The sequence below is a fragment of the Symphalangus syndactylus genome, chromosome 3 (assembly GCF_028878055.3).
Source record: "Symphalangus syndactylus isolate Jambi chromosome 3, NHGRI_mSymSyn1-v2.1_pri, whole genome shotgun sequence".
NCBI lineage: Eukaryota > Metazoa > Chordata > Mammalia > Primates > Hylobatidae > Symphalangus > Symphalangus syndactylus.
In genome coordinates this window covers 95,109,655-95,130,381 of record NC_072425.2, presented here as the reverse complement: position 1 = coordinate 95,130,381, position 20,727 = coordinate 95,109,655, and the positions used below count along the sequence as shown (strand labels likewise).

At 36.7% G+C, this 20,727-nt stretch overlaps 1 protein-coding gene across 13 annotated transcripts in view; it reads right to left on the bottom strand.

The window, feature by feature from the left end:
• The window catches only part of DGKB (diacylglycerol kinase beta), a 799,436-nt gene that overhangs the window by 551,927 nt on the left and 226,782 nt on the right, over positions 1-20,727 (bottom strand). For all 13 annotated transcript variants that reach the window (XM_055272542.2, XM_055272541.1, XM_055272544.1 and 10 more), the window contains 2 exons: positions 19,553-19,706; positions 1,465-1,608 (listed from right to left, as the gene is read on the bottom strand). In XM_055272542.2, coding sequence (XP_055128517.1) covers positions 1,465-1,608; positions 19,553-19,706 — 298 coding nt within the window. The remainder of the gene's footprint in view (positions 1-1,464; positions 1,609-19,552; positions 19,707-20,727) is intronic.

Below are 20,727 nucleotides of genomic sequence, written 5' to 3'. Positions count from 1 at the left end.
TCATCATATCTTTTTGAATAGTGTGGGGAGTTAACATTCTATCTGCAACTGTAGACAAAATCTATGTGGGTTCAAGGATGCACACTCAAAAGCGTTCTTCTTAGGAATTCCACCTTAAAAGCAATATACATCCAGCTGACCTAGAAATAGTTAAGCAGCAAGACCAAATACTATCTTGGGGAGGATGGATGGTGCCTTTATTCGTTTTCAGATGTGGAAAAAATGTTTGTCTTTATATGTTTATAATCATCCCAAATGTACTCCTGATAACACCTGAGCAAACTTTCTCTCTGGCTGTCACTTCAATAGAAATTCACTGAACATTAATATTTACTTTGGAATGAGACAGGTTTCTGTAAGTTCTTAGGAATACAAAATAAATCTTGAAATGCAAATATTCAACATTTATGAATAATAAATATATATTTAAAGATGATATTCATATGGTTTATTCATAACCTAAGCAGGTGTGACTCTTAAATAATCACATTGAGTAAATCCTTTATTGGACGGAGAAATATTATCAAAAATTACTATTAAATTTAACTAAAAATGCCTCCCAATAATAATTCTGAGACATCATGATTATTTGTATTTGCTTTAGAAGTACTAAAGTTTAGATTTATTATCTTCACTATCATTCTAGTAGCAAGCATTTTTCATTAAATTTACCATATCCTGTATAATCAAATTTATCAGATTATTGAGTAAGCTGCCAGGACTATATTTAGAAAGAGCCTCAGAGATAGAATAGATGATCAAATGATCAGGTTTAGAGTAGATGCTTGAAAAATATTTTCTTATATTGCAATGAGTATAGTTAGCCACCAGAGAGAGCTCAGTCACTAGGTTTTATTAAAGACAGTAATTATTTACTTTCAAGTGAATAGAAATTCTCTATCTGCCATATCCTAAAAGAAACAAAGCTATTGTTTAATGATTTATAATATCCAGAATCAAATACTGTAAATGACACTTTCAGGTTTAGCATTTGAGAGATAATGTGTCTCTGCCAACAAGAGTGTTACTGCTGAAGATTGCAAGGGAGATTTCCACTGGGGAAAAGGTGCAGGTTGCATATTTATAGGCAATTTTCTCACTCACTAATGGGAAAGTTTCTTCACACACTAGAAATAAATGCTTTATGAAAACAGCTCAAAGGCTATTTTCTAATAGCATCTTGTTAACTCCAGAGAACTGAGGAAGAGCTTTTTAAAGTCATATGACAAACATAATCAAGAAATAATCAGTAATAAATGGAACTTGATAAACAAGAATCTGAAATTAATAGATTTTAATATCTTTTGTCTGATTCTCAGCAGGAGGAAATTTTTACTATTAAGCAGGATCACTTTATTCAACAAAACTTATGCAACTATACTAATGCAATTTTAAGTTAATCAATATCCAGTCCTTTCTCCTGCCCCCAACCATGATAAGTAAACAAAATGAAGAAACACATACACTCAAGCTTATCCTCAGGTCTTCCTCTTTCAAGCAGAGACAGGTAACAGACAATGTCCTTCAGGTGGATTACTTCTGGGGAACACGTATTTGCAGGAGAAGTAGTCCGGGGAGGGGTGATGGCACCTTTATTCATTCTCAGACCTGGAAAAAAAATTGTCTTTATATTTTGTTAATTATTTACAGTGATCTCAAACAGAAAACAAATTAAGAAAATAGAGAACACACAGGCTACATAGAAATTTATACTTTTTAGGCATAGAATAACCAAATTCTCTGTAATATCAGTACAGCAGCTAGACATAGCCTACGACTGTTGTAGATGAAGAGAGTTCTTTGGGATCCACAGACATGGCACTGCCCTGTCACCCACTGGATGGTATTTGGGTCAGAATAATATTACCCCAGGTGAGTTGGTACACATTTGAATGCTTGAAGACCCACCTCCCTATTCCACTTTTCTCTGCTTTAGGTAGTGACAGCTATAAATCATTCGGGAAGATATTTAAAATGGACTTTTTCACAAAATACTGAAGAAAAAAATGTCAGTCTTTCACAATATAATTTCTCTATTGATAATAAGTAATCATCCATTCATAAAGTCATGTATTTGTTTCAAATATTTGCCAATACCATGAAGAAGACATCCTTTTTTACCATCAAGGGATTTGCCCATGAGTAAGAATAAAGAGAACATAAGCAAAACTCTGGATAAACATGATGGATATTAGAGAGGTAAAAACACATGAGTGGTTTGGTTTTTAAACGGTTCTCACTTTATTTCTGAAACTCATTATCTGTGTCTGTTCTATGACAAGAATATACGTTGCTTATTACCTGTCTGGTGATAATCTAACTGAAATACGTTCACAATAACTTGTTAGTTCTATCTTACCCAGAAGCCACTGAAGTCAGATTGTGTGTATCTGACAAGGCCTGAAGATAAACCGCAATTATCCCTTGAGGGATATATGGCATTTTTAGAGGTATTTGGGAGAAATAACTAATGGGTTGAGTGGCTACTAGATTCCTAATCAACCAGGAGCTACTGTAAGGAATAAATTGAATCAAACACCGTTCTAGAACCCTGTTCTTAGCACAGATCTACCTGACTGCGTATCTCTCACTCTAGTTTTTCAATTTGTAATTTTCCGTGAATACCCATCATCTTGTCAAGCCAACTCAAGATTCCCAGGCATATAATTCAATGTGTTGTGAAATGTCCCAAGTTAGTTTTATCATTGGTGATGTTGTCACTAATAAAGGGAACTATTTACTGAGTGCCTAATATGTGGCTGAAATCATGGCAGCAGCTTTAACACATATTATCTCACATTATTCTTACATGAACCCTGTGAGGTAGAGTGCATTTTCCCCATTTTACAGATTAGGAACTGTCTTACAGATTTTAACTTCCCAGAGTTTCATAACCAGCAAGACAAATCCATCTTCTTTTTTCTACACTGGCAGCTTACAAACCATTTTTGTTCAAGGCCAATCATAAAAGTGTAAGAAAAATAATTTACATCTTAACACTGCGCACGTGCATGCACGCACACACACGCACGCACACACACGCACGCACACGCACACACACATTAGTGGGATTCATAATTGCCCAAATATTTTCTTTTCTATATTAACCTACTCCTATTCTATCCTATTCTTAAAATTTTTTTTCAAAGACCATCTAAATTGAATTTATTAGCCACCAATGGATCAAAAATCACAGTTTGAAAAAACACTGCTTTGGGTCTTTCCATCCTTTTTTTTTTTTTTTTTTTTTTTTTTGAGATGGAGTCTCGCTCTGTAACCCAGGGACTGGAGTGCAATGGCGCGATCTTGGCTCACTGCAACCTCTGCCTCCTGGGTTCAAGTGATTCTCCTGCCTCAGCCTCCTGAGTAGCTGGGATTACCTGTGCGGGCCACCACGCCTGGTTGATTTTTTGTGTGTGTGTATTTTCAGTAGAGATGGTGTTTCACCATGTTGGTCAGGCTGGTCTCGAATTCCTGACCTTGTGATCCATCCACCTTGGCCTCCCAAAGTGCTGGGATTACAGGTGTGAGCCACCATGCCCGGCCCCTTTCTTTTTAAAATGAAGTCTTACTTATTTCAAATGTGGCTTTATGTTTTACATTAATTCTACTCCTGTTTATAAAGTTATCAACAGAGACATATATTGCAAATGGAATTTCCTTCTTAATAGAAGTATCAATGTATATCTAATACAAACTAACAGTTATTTATAAACCAAAGAAGGCAGGGAATTGAAGACAATCCTGAGCTTTAAAAAAAAAAAATAATAACCGGAATAACTGAAACTAGCCAACTAAAGCTTAGCCAGCTGCAGGAATAAGCAGTTCCAACTCATGATAAAAAACATTTTGGCACTGACCCTTGACATGACCATAACTTTCAGACTTGGAGAACACAGCACTTGAATTATGGTCGGATAAGCTATGACCTAACTCATCCTGCTGATGAGCTAATTCTCTTTTCCACCGTTTCCCCCTGTGATACTGAAATGATTTAATCAGCTTGATTTAACTCTTTTATAGAAAAATTCAGAACAAAACAAAAAAGAAAGAAAAGAATATGTTCTGACACTTATTTGAAAGAAAGCCAAATATATTATAGATCTTCACTTATTTAGAACATGGCATGATCATTTGTACTTATACAACTAAGGTACATGGTGTTTAATTATCAGCTTTCATCATACTGAACACAAACAATTGAGAATGTAAAGATCACATAATTTTGTCTTTTCTGTATGTAATGTATAAATTGAGTATGAATGTACACATATAATTTGTATTTAGCATCACGTTTTTGAAGGAATATGCTACTGTACTAAAATTATTTTTGTTTGGAAAAATGAGTATATTTTCCATTTTCTTTTCATGAAATATTGTTAACTGAACATTTAAAGCTGTATCATGTATTTATTACATGAAATATGGTTAAGTGAATATTTAAAGCTGTATCATGTATTTATTTCCATGAAATATTAACTGAATATTAAAGCTGTATCAAGTATTTTTGTCACAGTTTTACATTTAAATAGCTTAAAGCTTATATAACAGAAATAAGGGCATATATTCGATCTATACATTGAAGAACTAATCAACTCTTCTTTAAGTCCAATAGCAGCCAAATTTGAGAGGTACAATATATACTTTTGGAATGATTTATAGAGTGCACTGAAGAAGAAGATAAAATGTCAAAGACCTTTTATTATTATTACTTGATAAAAAGAAAATTGTATAACAGGACTGAATTTTTTAAAGACTCTATTCTTTTTTAAAAAGTTTGAGGCTCACAACAAAATTGAGACTGTACAGAGATTGAACATTGCTTTATATCTTTCCTTCATTTTCTTTACTAAAGTCTTGCTTATTTCAAATATCTCTCTGTGTTTCACATTAATTCTGCTTCTGTTTATAAAGTTATTACCCAGTACACATGTATATTCTTCCCCACTACCAACATTCTCCACCAAAGTAGTACGTTAGTGACACCTCATTACTGTCCAATCTCTATAATATACATTAGAGTTCTCTTTTTGTTGTATATTCTATGAGTTTGGACACGTGTATAATGATGTGTCCACCATTATAGTGTCTTTCAGAGAAGTTTCACTGCCCTAAAATATTTCTACTCTGTTTATTTATCTCTGCCCTCTTAACAACCTCTGAAACTTTTATTTTCTCCCTGATTTTGCCTTTCCCATAGTGTCACAGAGTTGAAGTCATGCAGACTGGCTATTTAGACTGGCTTTTTTCTGTTATTAATATGCATTTACATTTCCTCCATGTCTTCTTATGGCCTGATAGCTCATTTCTTTTTATCACTGAATAACATTGCATTGTCTGGATGTACTACAGTTTATGCGTTCATCAACTTGATTAAATTTTGAGGTGTTTAACTAATAAAAAAGCTCGGCCAGGCACGGGGACTCATGCCCGTAATCCCAGCACTTTGGGAGGCCGAGGTGGGCGGATCACAAGGTGAAGAGATTGAGAACATCCTGGCCAACATGGTGAAACCTCGTCTCTACTAAAAATACAAAACTTAGCTGGGCGTGGTGGTGCATGCTTGTAGTCACAGACACTTGGGAGGTTGAGGCAGGAGAATCGCTTGAACCCAGGAGGCGGAGGTTGTAGTGAGCCAAGATCACGCCACTGCACTCCAGCCTGGGCGGCAGAGCGAGACTGTCTCAAAAAATAAATAAATAAAAATAAAAAAACAAAAATAAAAAAGCTCACAGATTTATTCCTGCTCCCACCACCTCCCCAAGATCAGCCCACTTTTTTTTAATGTTTCTTTATATTATGTTTTCATTTCGTTTTCTGAAAGCAGGCCCTGGTCCTCAATCTGTCTCCATAGGAGTTATTTTTACACCCTATTCTACCCTTTATTATTTATTTATTTAGTTAGTTTTTCTTTTGCCCTTTCCCTAAATCTGGCTGAAGCTCACTACTTACCTTCCTCGATTGCAGTTCACTACCCTGAAGAAAAGTCCTTTTTCCTTTTAAGAAGTTTGCACTAATCTAATGGTTATTCAGAAGCTTAGGAGACAACATGTACAGAAACCAAGAAGTTGCAAGCTTGACTTCTTGACTACAGCTGAGATGGTAAAATAATAACATGAAATAGTAGGTGAGATCCTCTCTAGCAGCAATAGCCTCTTGTGAGGAAGCTCAAAATTCTATTTTTAATTAACAAAGGCCAATTTTACACACCCAGTCATCAGTGAATTTCTCTCTTTATAACTAAAATGAAACATAAAGCTGGGCAAAACAAAAGGGTTTGTTTGTTTGTTTTTTGGCCTCAAGTGATCAGAGCTAAATATTGCTTCAGAGTAAATATTGCAATTGACATTTAAAGCAGTATAATCTGCAGATTCTTCTACTTGCCCTAGGCTATACTACTTTAAATATTTCATCACAAAAGTGAAGCAAATGTGTGTGTGTGTATATATATGTGTGTGTGTGTGTATGTATATATTACGACAGTACAAAATAAAGTGAAAAATAAGCATTGTAATCAGAGTGTATTAGTCTTATTAGGAATAATTATCTTGTACTTAGCATTTATTTCTGTTAAAATAATTTCGTTATATATACACATACATACACACATACACATTCTTTTCTTCAAAGCTTTAGTTATAAAAAGTAGTTAGCATTAGTCAAACTGAATGTTGCCTACTATTACCATATTTCTAATCACATGATTTTCATTATACTCCAATCTAGACACTTCACTTCTTGAAACAATAACCTCAAAAGTTGTATTTAATAGATAATTTTAATTCCAGCCTCAGGTTCAATTATTAGCAGATAAGTTTTGGGTACCTGTTAAATTAGTGCCTCTGGTCCAGTTTGTTTTATTTTCAAACACTTGCATTTCATATAATGTAAACAGTGACATTTTCTCTATTTCTTAATGAAATAGTCAAAAACAATAACATGGATTACATTTCTAAATTTATAAGGCAGTCAAACACTGGCAGTTTAGCTTTTTCTTTTAAAATATTGGTTCAACTTACAGAAATGTATCAGATTTATTTATCACATAGGATAATTATATTTCCAACATCAATACTATTGGTTATAATGAGTAGCATAGATAATCAGAATAAAAATAGTTGATATTAGTATTGTCATATATTTCATGATTTTTACACTTAATCTTTCAACTATGCTTGTTGTAGTATATTATAATTATCTTTCATTCTTTATGTTTACCCAAACCGGCAGCAAAATGAGGTAGATGGCATTTCCAGTGAATAAGAAACGTAATAGAGATGGTGATTCCTTATAAAGAGAACACAGACTGTGAGAGACAGTCCCCGATATGAAACTGGGATCAGACAAACCTCTCTGAGAACATACTCTGGTTTTCATCTGTTTGGACATTGGCAAAAATCCCAAACGAGCAATTACAGGGAGAAGGACTTAAAGTGTAGGTCTTTGGGGATAATGTTTTAAGAGCAGAGTAACCTCTGTGAAGGAACAACATTAATAACAGCTCTGGTTGTGTGCAAACAATACTTTTGTACAGTGGTCTTATTTGACCCTACAATTCTGTTTTAAAGATGAGAAAGTGAAAAGTCAGTAAGTAAACTATTCGTGATCATATACCAGTCAGTCAACGGAGCAAAAAGGTGAAGACAATCATCTCATTCCAAACTTTGGGCTCTTTTTAGAAGCAGTAAAAATGAGATCTGTCTACACCAGTGTTATCCAATAAAATTTTCTGAAGGCTGAGTTCAGTGGTTCACACCTGTAATCCTAGTGTTTTGGGAGGCCAAGGCAAAAAGGTCACTTGAGTCCAGGAGTTCAAGCCCAACCTGGGCAAAATAGGGAAACTTCATCTCTATAAAAAAAAATTTAAAATTACCCATTGGGGGGCATGCATTTGTAGTCCCAGCTACCTGGGGGGCTGAGCAAGAGAATCACTTGAGTCCAGCAATTCAAAGTTACAGTAAGCTATGATCACACCACTGCAGTCTGGGTAACAAACAGAGCAAGATTCTGTCTCTTGAAAAAAAAACAAAAACAAAAAACTTTCTGCACTCTTCAATACAATAAAATTAACTACATATGGCTATTTGACCAAAATTATTAATGAATTTAAATTTAAATAGCAATGGATAGCTAGTGGTTACCGTATCAGGTTGTGTAGGCTATACACTGTATGCAGGTGGATAATTGAAAGTTATTTAAATTATTCTCAGTAATTTGAATATATATAAATATAGGACAAAAATAATTAAACCACTACATATTAAAAGAGCCCATGATGCGAAATTTTCTGTATTTATCACATGAAAAGAAATTCCAATAATCTCCTTAAATTTTACTGTACAGATATTGTTCAGAATGTATAATATCTTTAAAACAAAAAGGATATGTTGATTTTTTTTTTGAGATAGGGTCTCACTCTGTGATGCCCAGGCTGGAGTGCAGTGGCATGTTCACTACAACCTCCACCTCCAGGGTTCAAGGGATTCTCCCACCTAAGCCTCCAAGAAGCTGGAATTACAGGTGTGAGCCACCACATCCAGCTAATTTTTGTATTTTTTGGTAGAGATGGAGTTTCACCATGTTGGCCAGGCTGGTCTCAAACTCCCGACCTCAAGTGATCTATGCACCTCGGCCTCCCAAAGTGCTGGGATTACAGGCCTGAGCAACCATGCACAACCAATATGTTGAAATTGAACTTTATGCTATGTATGCACACCAAAACATTGAAACATAATTTATTTAATGAATAATGGTAATGACTGGCATTTATTAAGCATTTATAATGTACACAATACTATTTCAAATGATGTACACGCATCATGTTTTTTTTCAGTCTCACAATAGTTAATAAAATACATACACGTATTATCCCCATTTTACATTTAAGAAAACAGAGGTGAGAACAAGTTGCACAGGTACGACTCAAAATGCAGTCTGAATTGGAGTTTTATTATTTATTTTTATTTATTTATTTATTTATTTATTTATTTATTTATTTATTTATTTATTTTTGAGATGGAGTCTCACTCTGTCGCCCAGGCTGGAGTGCAGTGGTGCAATCTGGGCTCACGGCAACCTCTGCCTCCCAGGTTCAAGCAATTCTCCTGCCTCAGCCTCCCAGGTAGCTGGGATTATAGGCACCTGCCACCACACCCAGCTAATTTTTGTATTCTTAGTAGAGATGGGGTTTTGTTATGTTGGCCAGGCTGGTTTCTAACTCCTGACCTCAGGTGATCTACCCACCTTGGCCTCCCAAAGTGCTGGGATTACAGACATGAGCCACCTTGCCTGGCCAGAATTGGAGTTTTATACTCTAAGCATGATTTTGTGAGGCTGGACAGAGAAAAATAAATCAGAAGAAACTGTCTTCTGCCTCTCAATAAAAGACCTTTGTTTTAAGAGTCTGGTTTTCAAGACTCTTCAGGGTGGATACATTGATTAAATCATAAACATTTGAAAGAAAATTAGAAACCATAGCCAGAGCTAAGAACTCTAAATTTTCATCTTCCATTTGGCCCATGTCTTGGGCCATCCATCATAATATGTTTGTGAACATGTATTTATATCTGTGCTTGCATGTGTAAACATGCACATATATTTGCCAAATCTTTATGTATGATTTTTCTTATTGCTCATCTGTGTTTCTGATAGATATACAACTAGCCCATTATAATCATAAACACAATAAATATTCAGGACCCTTAAGATTAGTCATGTAAAACCAGATCCCAGGTACGGAGGATAATGCATTGAACAAAGCAGGAAAATCCCATTTCCACAGAGCTTTCATTCCAGGGGATCAAAGCAAGTGTCCAACACCCTTGCATATTTTCTAGCTATGACTAGGTGTTTTTATGAGTGAAATAATGTTATGATGGATTTGGGCCTCTGCAGGGTGTTAAATCTCTTATTTCCTTTTACTAGACTATTACAAACTATAAATAAATATTTTTGGACATGAAAGTAACAAAAATGTTAAGACAACACTATTATTTAGTATGAAATCATTAAGATGAAAATGAAAATACGGAAACCCCTGTGTGTTGGGTGAATAAATCTAATAATAAAGTGAAGGTGGAAAATTTGAGGACCAAATTTTACTTGGAATATTCAGATGGAAGAAAAAAGAAACCTGATTATTCAAGTCTAATATATTAAAAACCATTTAATGATTAAGGAGAGACTTGAAGAGAAATCATCCCTTACTGGCAGTAATTGTGTTAAAAACAGGACCACAAAATTATTGCAAGGAAGAGGTTGGCAGGATAAAATATTTTTTGAAGTAAAATAATCTGTGGATCATTACTTCTAATGATAATAATTAGAAGTATGAATTCAATACTACAGAGGTACATCAGATGTAAAGGTTGATATAAATAAATATGAATTGGTCAGTAGACAGAATTTATTTCATCTTTACTCCTGGAGCATTTCTATGTCAGCAAGTTTATTACCTCAACAGTAATAAGTATATTGACGTTAAGAAATACACCAATATATTTTAAATATCTACTATGTGTCAGAAATTCCCCCATCTCATAGTCACACAAGCTATGTAGTCTGTTCAGTTTGTGTTTTGGGGACCCTGTCTTTCCTTGTTTGCATTGTGGAAACTGAAATAACTTATCAGTTATAAAAGACCTGTTAAGGTAGAGCACAGTAATAAAAAATACACATATACACATATATATTTAATATCCTCAAGACAGTCCTAATAAGAGAAATATCTTCTTCTCAGCACAATTAATAAAGTATACCTTTCAGCAAGAACATTCAGTAAGTCTATTTGGTAAAAGAACATTTCTCCCAAGGTTCAAGTATCTCATTCTCATTGTACAATTTTCTGTTCTTAATTGATTAACTTCCTGACAGACATAAAGGAATCCTTTTTCCTTTTCTATCTAAAATAAGTACTTGGGGTGTGACTCAAATGCACAGAAAACATAAAATGACATAATCCTCCTATTGATATTATAGCTTATTGATAGGTGTAGCATCACAGTGCAAATTAACCATTGCCTCATCAAACAAGCAATGGGAGAGTTGGGGACCAATGATAAGGCACCTAATTTTTTTCAGAGATAGCTGTTACTACTCTCAATCTGAAATATCTTCTGGACCCTTTTATACCGTCAGCCTCATTCTCCTTCTTGATAGCTTCCACATCACTAGCAGTGTAATTATTTTCTGGCTTAAAATCTCATAATGGCTTTCCAATTTCTTCTGGATAAAATTCATAACTTAGCATGACAGGCAAAACTCTTCCCCACCTGGCCTTCGCTACCTCTCGCCTCTTCTGCAGAAGCACAACTGGAGTCCAGGCCAGACCCAGACCTCTCAGTGCTCCTAACAAGTCTATCTTCCTCCAGTCTCCTAAGGTCCTTGGGGCTTTGACCTTGCCAGGCCCTCTTTCCTCATTCCACTCCAGGCCATGCCCAATACTTACAAGGTCATGAGCATCATCTGCTCTGGGATGAACAGAAATGACCTTTTTGAACTCTTATCTTAGTTCAAGTGAATCATGAGAATCCCAGATTCCCAGTCATCTTCAGCCTCAAACTGCACTTTCCAGCCTTGTTTTTTTTTTTTTGTTTTTTTTTTCTCTGAGATGGAGTCTCGCTCTGTCACCCAGGCTGGAGTGCAGTGGCGCCATCTCAGCTCATTGCAACTCTGCCTCGCAGGTTAAAGCAATTCTCCTGCCTCAGACTCCTGAGTAACTAGGAGTACAGGTGTGCACCACCACGCCCAGCTGATTTTTGTATTTTTAGTAGAGATGGGTTTCACTATGTTGGCCAGGCTGGTCTCAAACTCCTGACCTCGTGATCCCCCCACCTTGGCTTCCCAAAGTGCTGGGATTACAAGCATGAACCACTATGCCCGGCCTCCAGCCTCTTTTTGTATACATTTTTGCCAATACTACTTACTACCATCTGATATGGTTCACATATTTACTTTTCTGTATGTCTGCCTCTCCCCACTAGAATGTAAATAACTATGGAAAAGGGTTTCATTTTCTTTTTTTTTTTTTTTTTTTTTTTTTTGATGGAGTCTCACTCTGTCACCCAGGCTGGAGTGCAGTGGCACGATCTCGGCTCACTGCAAGCTCCGCCTCCCGGGTTCATGCCATTCTCCTGCCTCAGCCTCCCGAGTAGCTGGGACTACGGGCGCCTGCCACCACATCTGGCTAATTTTTTGTATTTTTAGTAGAGACCGGGTTTCACTGTGTTAGCCAGGATGGTCTCGATCTCCTGACCTCGTGATCCACCTGCCTCGGCCTCCCAAAGTGCTGGGATTACAGGCGTGAGCCATCATTTTGCTCACTGATGTATCCCTAACAACTTGAACAGTAAATATAAATTTGTAAGTGATGAAATTTTAATCAATGAATACTGAATGTCTTACAGTTCATACATTGCCCTTTGATGGGACATTAAAAAAATTGAATAGAAATGTATATGTTGATTTCTGTCCTTGGAACTCCTTTCGCATCCTTTCCCACCCGTACCTACTCCCCTCCCCAACTTTACCTGGATAACTCCAAATTACACTAGATGACTCCTGCAATGGTTCACCTCCTCCTTTCCTCTAGTTTTATTTGGGATCCTGTAGGCACCTCACTGTTTTCTCCACATAGTTCAAAAGTGGGTTACAATATTTACTGTATTATAATATAATTGATCACATAATTCTTCATCTTTCTGCTTGACTTTAAAGGATCTTCAGCTTTCCTGTGGAAGTTCTAGCATATGAGTTTAAATAAATAGATAGGATGCATGAATTAATGAATGAATAAAATAAATTACTAAATGGCACACCTATCAATTGAGTGCCTATTATTATTTAAAGGGGGCTAGGAAAATCTTCTCTTTCTTTCTTATAAAACAATTAGGAAGAAACAACAACAAAAACTGTTACACTGACCTGCAACAAGTACCAGACATTTTCTATTACAGATGCAACATTTTGGACATTGTGTAGTCCAACAGAAACAAACAGTATGAGTCTTTAAATGAGTTAATATACTATATTATGTCCTATTTTAATTACTATATTATTCAAAAAACTAACAGTTACTAATAATTGCTGTTGACTGCTATCTTATATGTAAAGAAAGATAATTTCTCTGAAGGCAGTTAATTCAGTTAATGAATACTAAATGGTTGGAGTTGTCATGGGTGGGGATGGAGAAGGGACAGGGATGCTACAAGAGACAAATGGTGTCTTGTAAAAGTACCAGAGTGCCAGAGTTTCTTCCCAGTTGCACACTCCAGGTGTGCCATCTTATTAATCATTGAATTCCTAGTATGGAACACATTGCGTGCTATTTAATTAAGAGTGACACTTTAGCTGAGGCTTTAAGGAAGCATTGGGTTTTCATGCGATAAGGGCAAAGAAACATTAGGTAAGAAAACTCAGTCCTGAGTGAGAAGAGCAGGTTTAAGTCACAGCAAATAGTTGGATATGGGGTGCATAGGGCAGGGAGATGGAGCGAATAGGGCTGTAGGCAGATGCTATAACCTACGTGACATTGAGCTTCATGGCCATGGAACTCTGATTTTATCACCTTCACTGAGACTCTGGATCCTGGAGTCTCATAAAGGTAATTTCAGGTGGGAATGAATGTCTCAAAAGGTGGGGATGACTACGACTCCATGTACTCATGTATCTCCTGCACCCATGCCCTGCACTAAAGCAACTCTGCTTCAGTTAGCTTTACATATTGAGGATTTAAGTTTGCTTGAAAAATAAGTTTAACTAAAATATGCTATGATAGTTGACAGTGAAGGCCTGAAATTTAGAAACTGAGGAGTAATATAATCAGGCTTCCGTTTGAAAGAATGCTTTGGAGATGGGAAGTGAGGGCCCGCTCTGAGAGCCTGCTAATTGATAGTTTATGATGCAATGATGAATTAAACCATGACACTGGCAGAACGTTTGGGAAGAAGCAGTCATAATGAGTACTAGAGAGTATTTTGTGATTAACTAAATATGGGAAGTGACGCAGTGGAAGGTAGGAGGATTCCAATATTTTAGGACTGGGAAGTGGATAGATTCTTGGATGCTATTTACCAAAATAGAAGGTAGGAATGGTAGCAGGTTTGAGTAGAATCTAATTAATGAACTTTCAAACACAGTTAATTTGGTATCTAACTGTTTGAAAGATTTCAACATCCAGACAAAGTGTTCCATCTAAAATACAGTAAATAAATATTATTTGTGAGCTGTGTGGGTTGTGTGGGGAGTAACTGAGGCACATTACGTCTGACAGTGCCAGTTGGTTATATGATGCAAAAAAAGTCATGTGTTGAAATGAGAAGACATATTTAAATAAACTTTAAAAAGTTTAAAAAATCAACATAATTGATCTAGGATACAGTGCCAATAACAAATAATTTTTACATTGTTTTAAAAAAACTGAAGAAGTGTTAAGGTCATATAAATATCGGGTAGTAGGAATTTATAGTGACAGAAATCTGCATATTTATTAAATTCACCTTAAGTTATGTTGAGTGTTCAAGTTGTAGGGACTGATATAGGAGATGACAATTTTGATTGACGGTTGAGGTTTTGAGCCTCAACCATCTTTCTCAACCATGTTCTAGAAAACGAAAGATTCTAGCTGATTTTAAAAGTGTATAAAGAAGGAAATTAACAAATGGTGGACCCCAAGGATGAAAGCAATATCAGAAATTGGTCATTGAACTGGCAGAGATGAGAGATTAGAGACCTGACATTTGCAATGACGCAGAAGTGGTATGAAAAAGCTGAAGAGATAATGCATTAGGGATATCTTCAAAAATCAAAAGTCAAATATGGAAACAGTAGTAGTGACATCATTTTTAAATAGGTGATAAGAGGCACTTATATTACAACACATTATATTACAAAAATAAGTCATCTTCTTCATGAAATGCCAGATGGATCATTACATATTACAATCAAACAAAACCCAGCTATACATATGCATATGTATAAATACATACAACCTTTATGCCTATTTATAATTATTTTTAAATTTTTATTCTATAAAAACTAAATGTTTTACTTTTACTATATATCGTAATTGATTATCATTCAGTAGTGAGCATAATTATTTTTCCTTTTCAGTTTTGTTTTTTCTTGAGAAGCCCTTATTTTTTAGTTGCTGTATAGAGTAAAAGACTACCTACTCTATTCCTGCTGGAACTGTGGTAATGAAATATGGTGAACTATAACAGCATAAACCAAACCAGATTATAGCCCCTCTCTGTTCAAAAGTCTGTTATTTTTCAGCCACAAAGCACCTCGTTATACATTAGATAACAGATTATTGCAAAGCAAGATTCTATGAAGGGAAAGGCATTTCTTTTGTCAGTTTCTGAGTCAAGGCTACTTCAGCCTTGAAAATTTTATTGTTGTCTATTGTTCCTTCTTCCTCAGGAAAAAAAAAAATAACTATCAAAGGTGGGTCTGAAAAAAAAATAGGGTTAGAAATAGTCCTGGACAAGACACTATGTACTTAGTTCTAAAATGTGGAAGCCAAGCTTTGAAAAGGAATCAGAGTTTAATTAATCATTGCTGCATGGGGATTACATAGCCCATATTCCTTTCATGTAGTCTGTGTAGAATGTGTAATTTTCCCAAATTCAAGTACAATCTGGTTTTCCTTTTTTTTTTTCCCATTTTAAACCTGATTTGATTTTTACCCCTAATAAATCTGGCATCTTCTATTCAGTAGATAATATAGGCTATTAGAAGAAAAGGAAGTTTTAGGTTTGAATTTCTTACAAGATCACCTAAATTATCAGAATTGTTCTCTTTCTTCCATATGTGATACAGTTATTTAGATAGACAACATTATCTAGAAATATTTTCTCTTCTTTCTCAAAACTCAAGGACAATATTATATCATGTAGAATTAAATACAGGACAGCTTTCTTATTTAATTCAATTTAAGGTATGTGTGATACATTTATAGCATGCAGCAGAGAACAAGGAAGTTTTTTTTTTTTTTTTTTTTTTTTTGAGACGGAGTCTCGCTCTGTCACCCAGGCTGGAGTGCAGTGGCGCGATCTCGGCTCACTGCAAGCTCCGCCTCCCGGGTTCACGCCATTCTCCTGCCTCAGCCTCTCCCAGTAGCTGGGACTACAGGCGCCCGCCACCACGCCCGGCTAATTTTTTGTATTTTTTTTTTTTTTAGTAGAGACGGGGTTTCACCGTGGTCTCGATCTCCTGACCTTGTGATCTGCCCGCCTCAGCCTCCCAAAGTGCTGGGATTACAAGCGTGAGCCACCGCGCCCGGCGGAAGTTTTAATTTCTAGAATCATTTAAAAAATGTTCAACCCAAAACACTATTAAACTGTAATACTACACATTAAGAACAGATCCACTGAAACTCATTCCAAGAAAAACAGCAAGTGTGGTGAGGCCTCTCAATTCATGATTGAAAGAGAATTATTTAAGAATCTAAAAATATTTTATAAGAAGAAAAAAATGATGATAAATGTATTAGTCACCATACATCTTAAAGGGCTATCATGTGGAATATGTACACTTGTTTTAAAAAAGCTTCTATCAACATGTGATTACTTTAAGAAAAATATATTACATCATTAATAGATGGGAAGGCCAGATGCCATGGCTCATGCCTGTAATCTCAGCACTTTGGGAGGCTGAGGCGGGCAGATTGCTTGAGGGCCAGGAGTTTGAGACCAGCCTGGTCAACATGGTAAAACCCTGTCTCTACTAAAAATACAAAAATTGGCTGGGCATGTTGGCATGATCCTGTAGTTCCCAGCTACTTGGGAGGTTGGGGCATGAGGATCCCTTGAACCCAGAAGGCAGAGGTTGCAGTGAGCCAAGATCACACCACTGCACTCAAGCCTGAGACCCTGTCTCAGAAAGAAAGAAAGAGCAAAAGAATGAAAGAACAAAAGAGAGAAAGAGAAAGAAAGAAAGAAAAAGAAAGAAAGAAAGAAAGAAAGAAAGAAAGAAAGAAAGAAAGAAAGAAAGAAAGAAAGAAAGAAGGAAAGAAAGAAGGGAGGGAGGGAGGGAGGGAAGAAAGGAAGGAAAGAAGGAAGAAAGGAAGGAAAGAAGGAAGAAAGGAGGGAAAGAAGGAAGGAAGGAAGGGAAGCAGTACAACATAAGGCTTAATATTATGGACTCTTCATCATACTGTCTAAGTTTCATTTATGGCTCAACCATCTATTTCTTAATTACATGTTCTTACATTTTTATTTATCGGAATGTCCATTATTGAACTTACCTCTTTACCAACACGTGTGTGTGTGTATGTGTGTGTGTGTGTGTGTGAGATGTGTGAAATGGAGTCTCACTCTGTTGCCAGCCTGGAGTGCAGTGATGCAATCTTGGCTCACTGCAACCTCTGCTTCCTGGGTTCAAGTGATTCTCCTGTCTCATCCTCCCGAGTAGCTGGGACTACAGGCGACTGCCACCATGCCTGGCTAATTTTTTTTTTTTTTTTTGGATTTTTAGTAGAGATGGGGTTTCACCATGTTGGCCAGGCTGGTCTCAAACTCCTGACCTTGTGATCTGCCCACCTCAACCTCCGAAAGTGCTGGGATTACAGGCGTGATCCACCCGTGTCCGGCCTCTATACCAACAATTCTATATTCTACTTTGTGATACTAGAGCTGGGACTCTCTAGACTTGTGGCTGTCCTGGGATCCCTGAGCTCCTTGCAGGAGATATTTAAGATCAAAATAATTTTCATAACGGTATTAAGATATTATTTGCTTTTCTTACTCTTATTCTCTTTTGAGTGTACAGTGAAGTTTTCAAGAGGCTATATGACATGATCCAGCAACAGAAACATAGCACCAGATATAATTTACCCAGCTGTCTTCCATGAAGCCAGGTATCAAAGAGATTTGCAATTATGCAAAACAATGCTATCCTTCTCACTAGTTTTTGTTTGTTTTTGAAAATGGTTAGTTTTCATAAGAATGGGTTATTTTTTGTTAACAGGTAGTGGTTTGATTCTTGTTATTTTTGGAATGTCTCATCTTTAATATGGTAAATATCAATAGATATCATCCACATAAACATAAGTTCCTTCAGGTCTTCAATTTTTAAGAGTTCAATGGCTGGGCACGGTGGCTCACGCCTGTAATCCTAGCACTCTGGGAGGCCGAGGCGGGTGGATCACGAGGTCAGGAGATCGAGACCACGGTGAAACCCTGTCTCTACTAAAAATACAAAAAAGAAATTAGCCGGGCGCGGTGGCGGGCGCCTGTAGTCCCAGCTACTCTGGAGGCTGAGACAGGAGAATGGCGTGAACCCGGGAGGTGGAGCTTGCAGTGAGCCAAGATCGCGCCACTGCACTCCAGTCTGGGCGACAGAGCGAGACTCCGTCTCAAAAAAAAAAAAAAAAAAAAAAGTTCAAAGACTCCTGTGATCAAAGAGTGCTGCAGACATTTCTTCATTGCCAGTGGATTCCTGTTCCGTCCATAGAAGGCACTAGAGAGAGATGAGAAGGCACAGGGGTTGGGGCGGTGGGGTGGGGAGTCGCGGGAGAAGGGGCTGGACCCAGCAATAGAACCTGCTGCCCCTGTTGAATCTCTGCAGCGTTTCAGCACGGTAGCAGGTTGTCCAGTGTATGCTCTAGTCTCCAGCTCATGTCCACACCAACAAAGGCACAATGAGCTCCCTGCTAAGCAATCTGGGACAGGCCACGGTGATGCACCCTCCTCAGAGGTCTGAGTTCCTGGGCTATAGACTAGTCTTGAATTCCCCAGCTACCAGAGGCAGCCAGGAAGTATAACTTCCGCAAAAGTCCAAGGGCTAGGTCTGCTAGGCAACCCCTCACCTCAGAATTGCATCCTAGCTCCAAGGAATCCTTTCTCAGGGCTTCTAGGTTGTGCTTACTGCCATCTAAGGGCAGCACATGTTTACTTGAGTCTATCTACATCACCTGTCTTCTCTTTTTGCTTTTTTCAATCCTTTGAAACAGCTTAACCAATTACACTGTTTTACACTGGGTAATACAGTGAAATTTCTGTTTTCTTGACTGGAGGGAGATTAATACAACAGGTATTAATGTAATTACACATCTCTAAAAATCTACCCATAATGAGAGAACCACCATCTCTATGGTGACACAAATTTAAGGTATCTAAAAGAAAAATCAAATCTCTGTTCTGAGCTTACAAATCTAAACATGTCAATTGGCAATTAGCAAAATAGATATTAAATATTATACGTTTTTTAGATATAGTTGCTTTGTGACCACATTTTCAAATACTCAGCAATCTATACTTATCTAGTTATTTAACAAGAGCAGTTTTCCAAATTTGATGGAAATATGTCTTCAAATTATTACCTATACACAGAATTCTAAAGCAAGTGATAGATAAGGATAAATTATATTTTCTCTAATTAGCTATAATTATACTGGAAACATTTTAAATGAGTCACACAATCTTATTGTGAAAGTCTAAACCCTGTAACAAACAAATTTTATGCAAATCATCATTCATCTTTTATGATAACTCGATATTTATTTAGCCTTTGAAATTTGTACTACATAAATGTTTAAAGTAAGTAAACTTACCGCCTGATAGAAGAGCAGGCTTACTTTTTACCATTGGACTAGAATGAGGAAACTTGTTGCTAAATGACATGAAAAGGTGTGCAGTGAAATCATCAGGAAGCTCGGCTTCCAGGAATGTCTTCATGAATAGTTTGAAACCTTCAAAATCTATTGTCTGGAAAAAAAAATGTAAACATGTATTTTAAGATCCAACCAAATGTTAAAATTTTGTGCTGTGTTCAAAATCATTAGAAGTAGAAATGACCTCAAACCATTTTTATATCTAAGTTTAACAAAAGGAAAGTGCCTATTTGAGAAACAGGGTGGGCCATCCTGGGCTAACATTGGCAATGGGATATGTATGTCTTACCTGTGATGGCATAGCAGGAAGAGGAAGAAGTTTCTAGTTAGATATTTCTATTTCCACAGTATCTGTAATGCCTTGAAAAATGTACTGTTTGAAACTTTGTTTCCTCCTCTCGAAATTGGGAATAATAATCCCACCCCACATAGCTGTTGCAGTGATTAAATCAGGCGATCACTGTGAACAAGCCAATACAGAGTCATATATACACAGCAGGCACTCAGAGAGAAAGGAATTTTCCATATTTTTTGCATGTCACTAATGGTGATTATTGCTTTTGACAATGTAAAAAGAGGTTAATCTTAATGTTTCAACTAAATGCCAAGCTCTATTGATAAACCTTCTAAAACTTCAAATGCAGACTTTCCAAAGAAACATATTTTAAGATCTTACTCTCTGATACTCATTGCAGAACTATATAAATGATTAGACATTTATTTGGAGAGAATTGTGACGGTGTTGAGGATCACCATGCCCATTAGTGGAAATGGTGATGGAAGACAACTTCCAACCTCAAGCTTAATGAGAGCGTTTCACAGGAGCCATAGTGAAGAGCTTGGTTTCTCCTTGCAGATGAAGGCAGTGGACCAGGATCTGACTCTGCCTAGGAAATTGAGGACAAGCACATGGGTGCTTTGGGGACAAAGGCAAGAAAATGGTACTATTTTAAGTTGGCCAAAACTCCTCATTTTGGACTGCAGGAACAATGGTGCATGAGTATTTTCTGGAAACAGATGTAGTCCACGTGGAGGAGAAGGCCAGTGGAGTGGTCTTGGGTTCTATCCAGTAGGGCATTTGAAAGGACTGGAAGACCTACAGAGAAGCGGCTGGA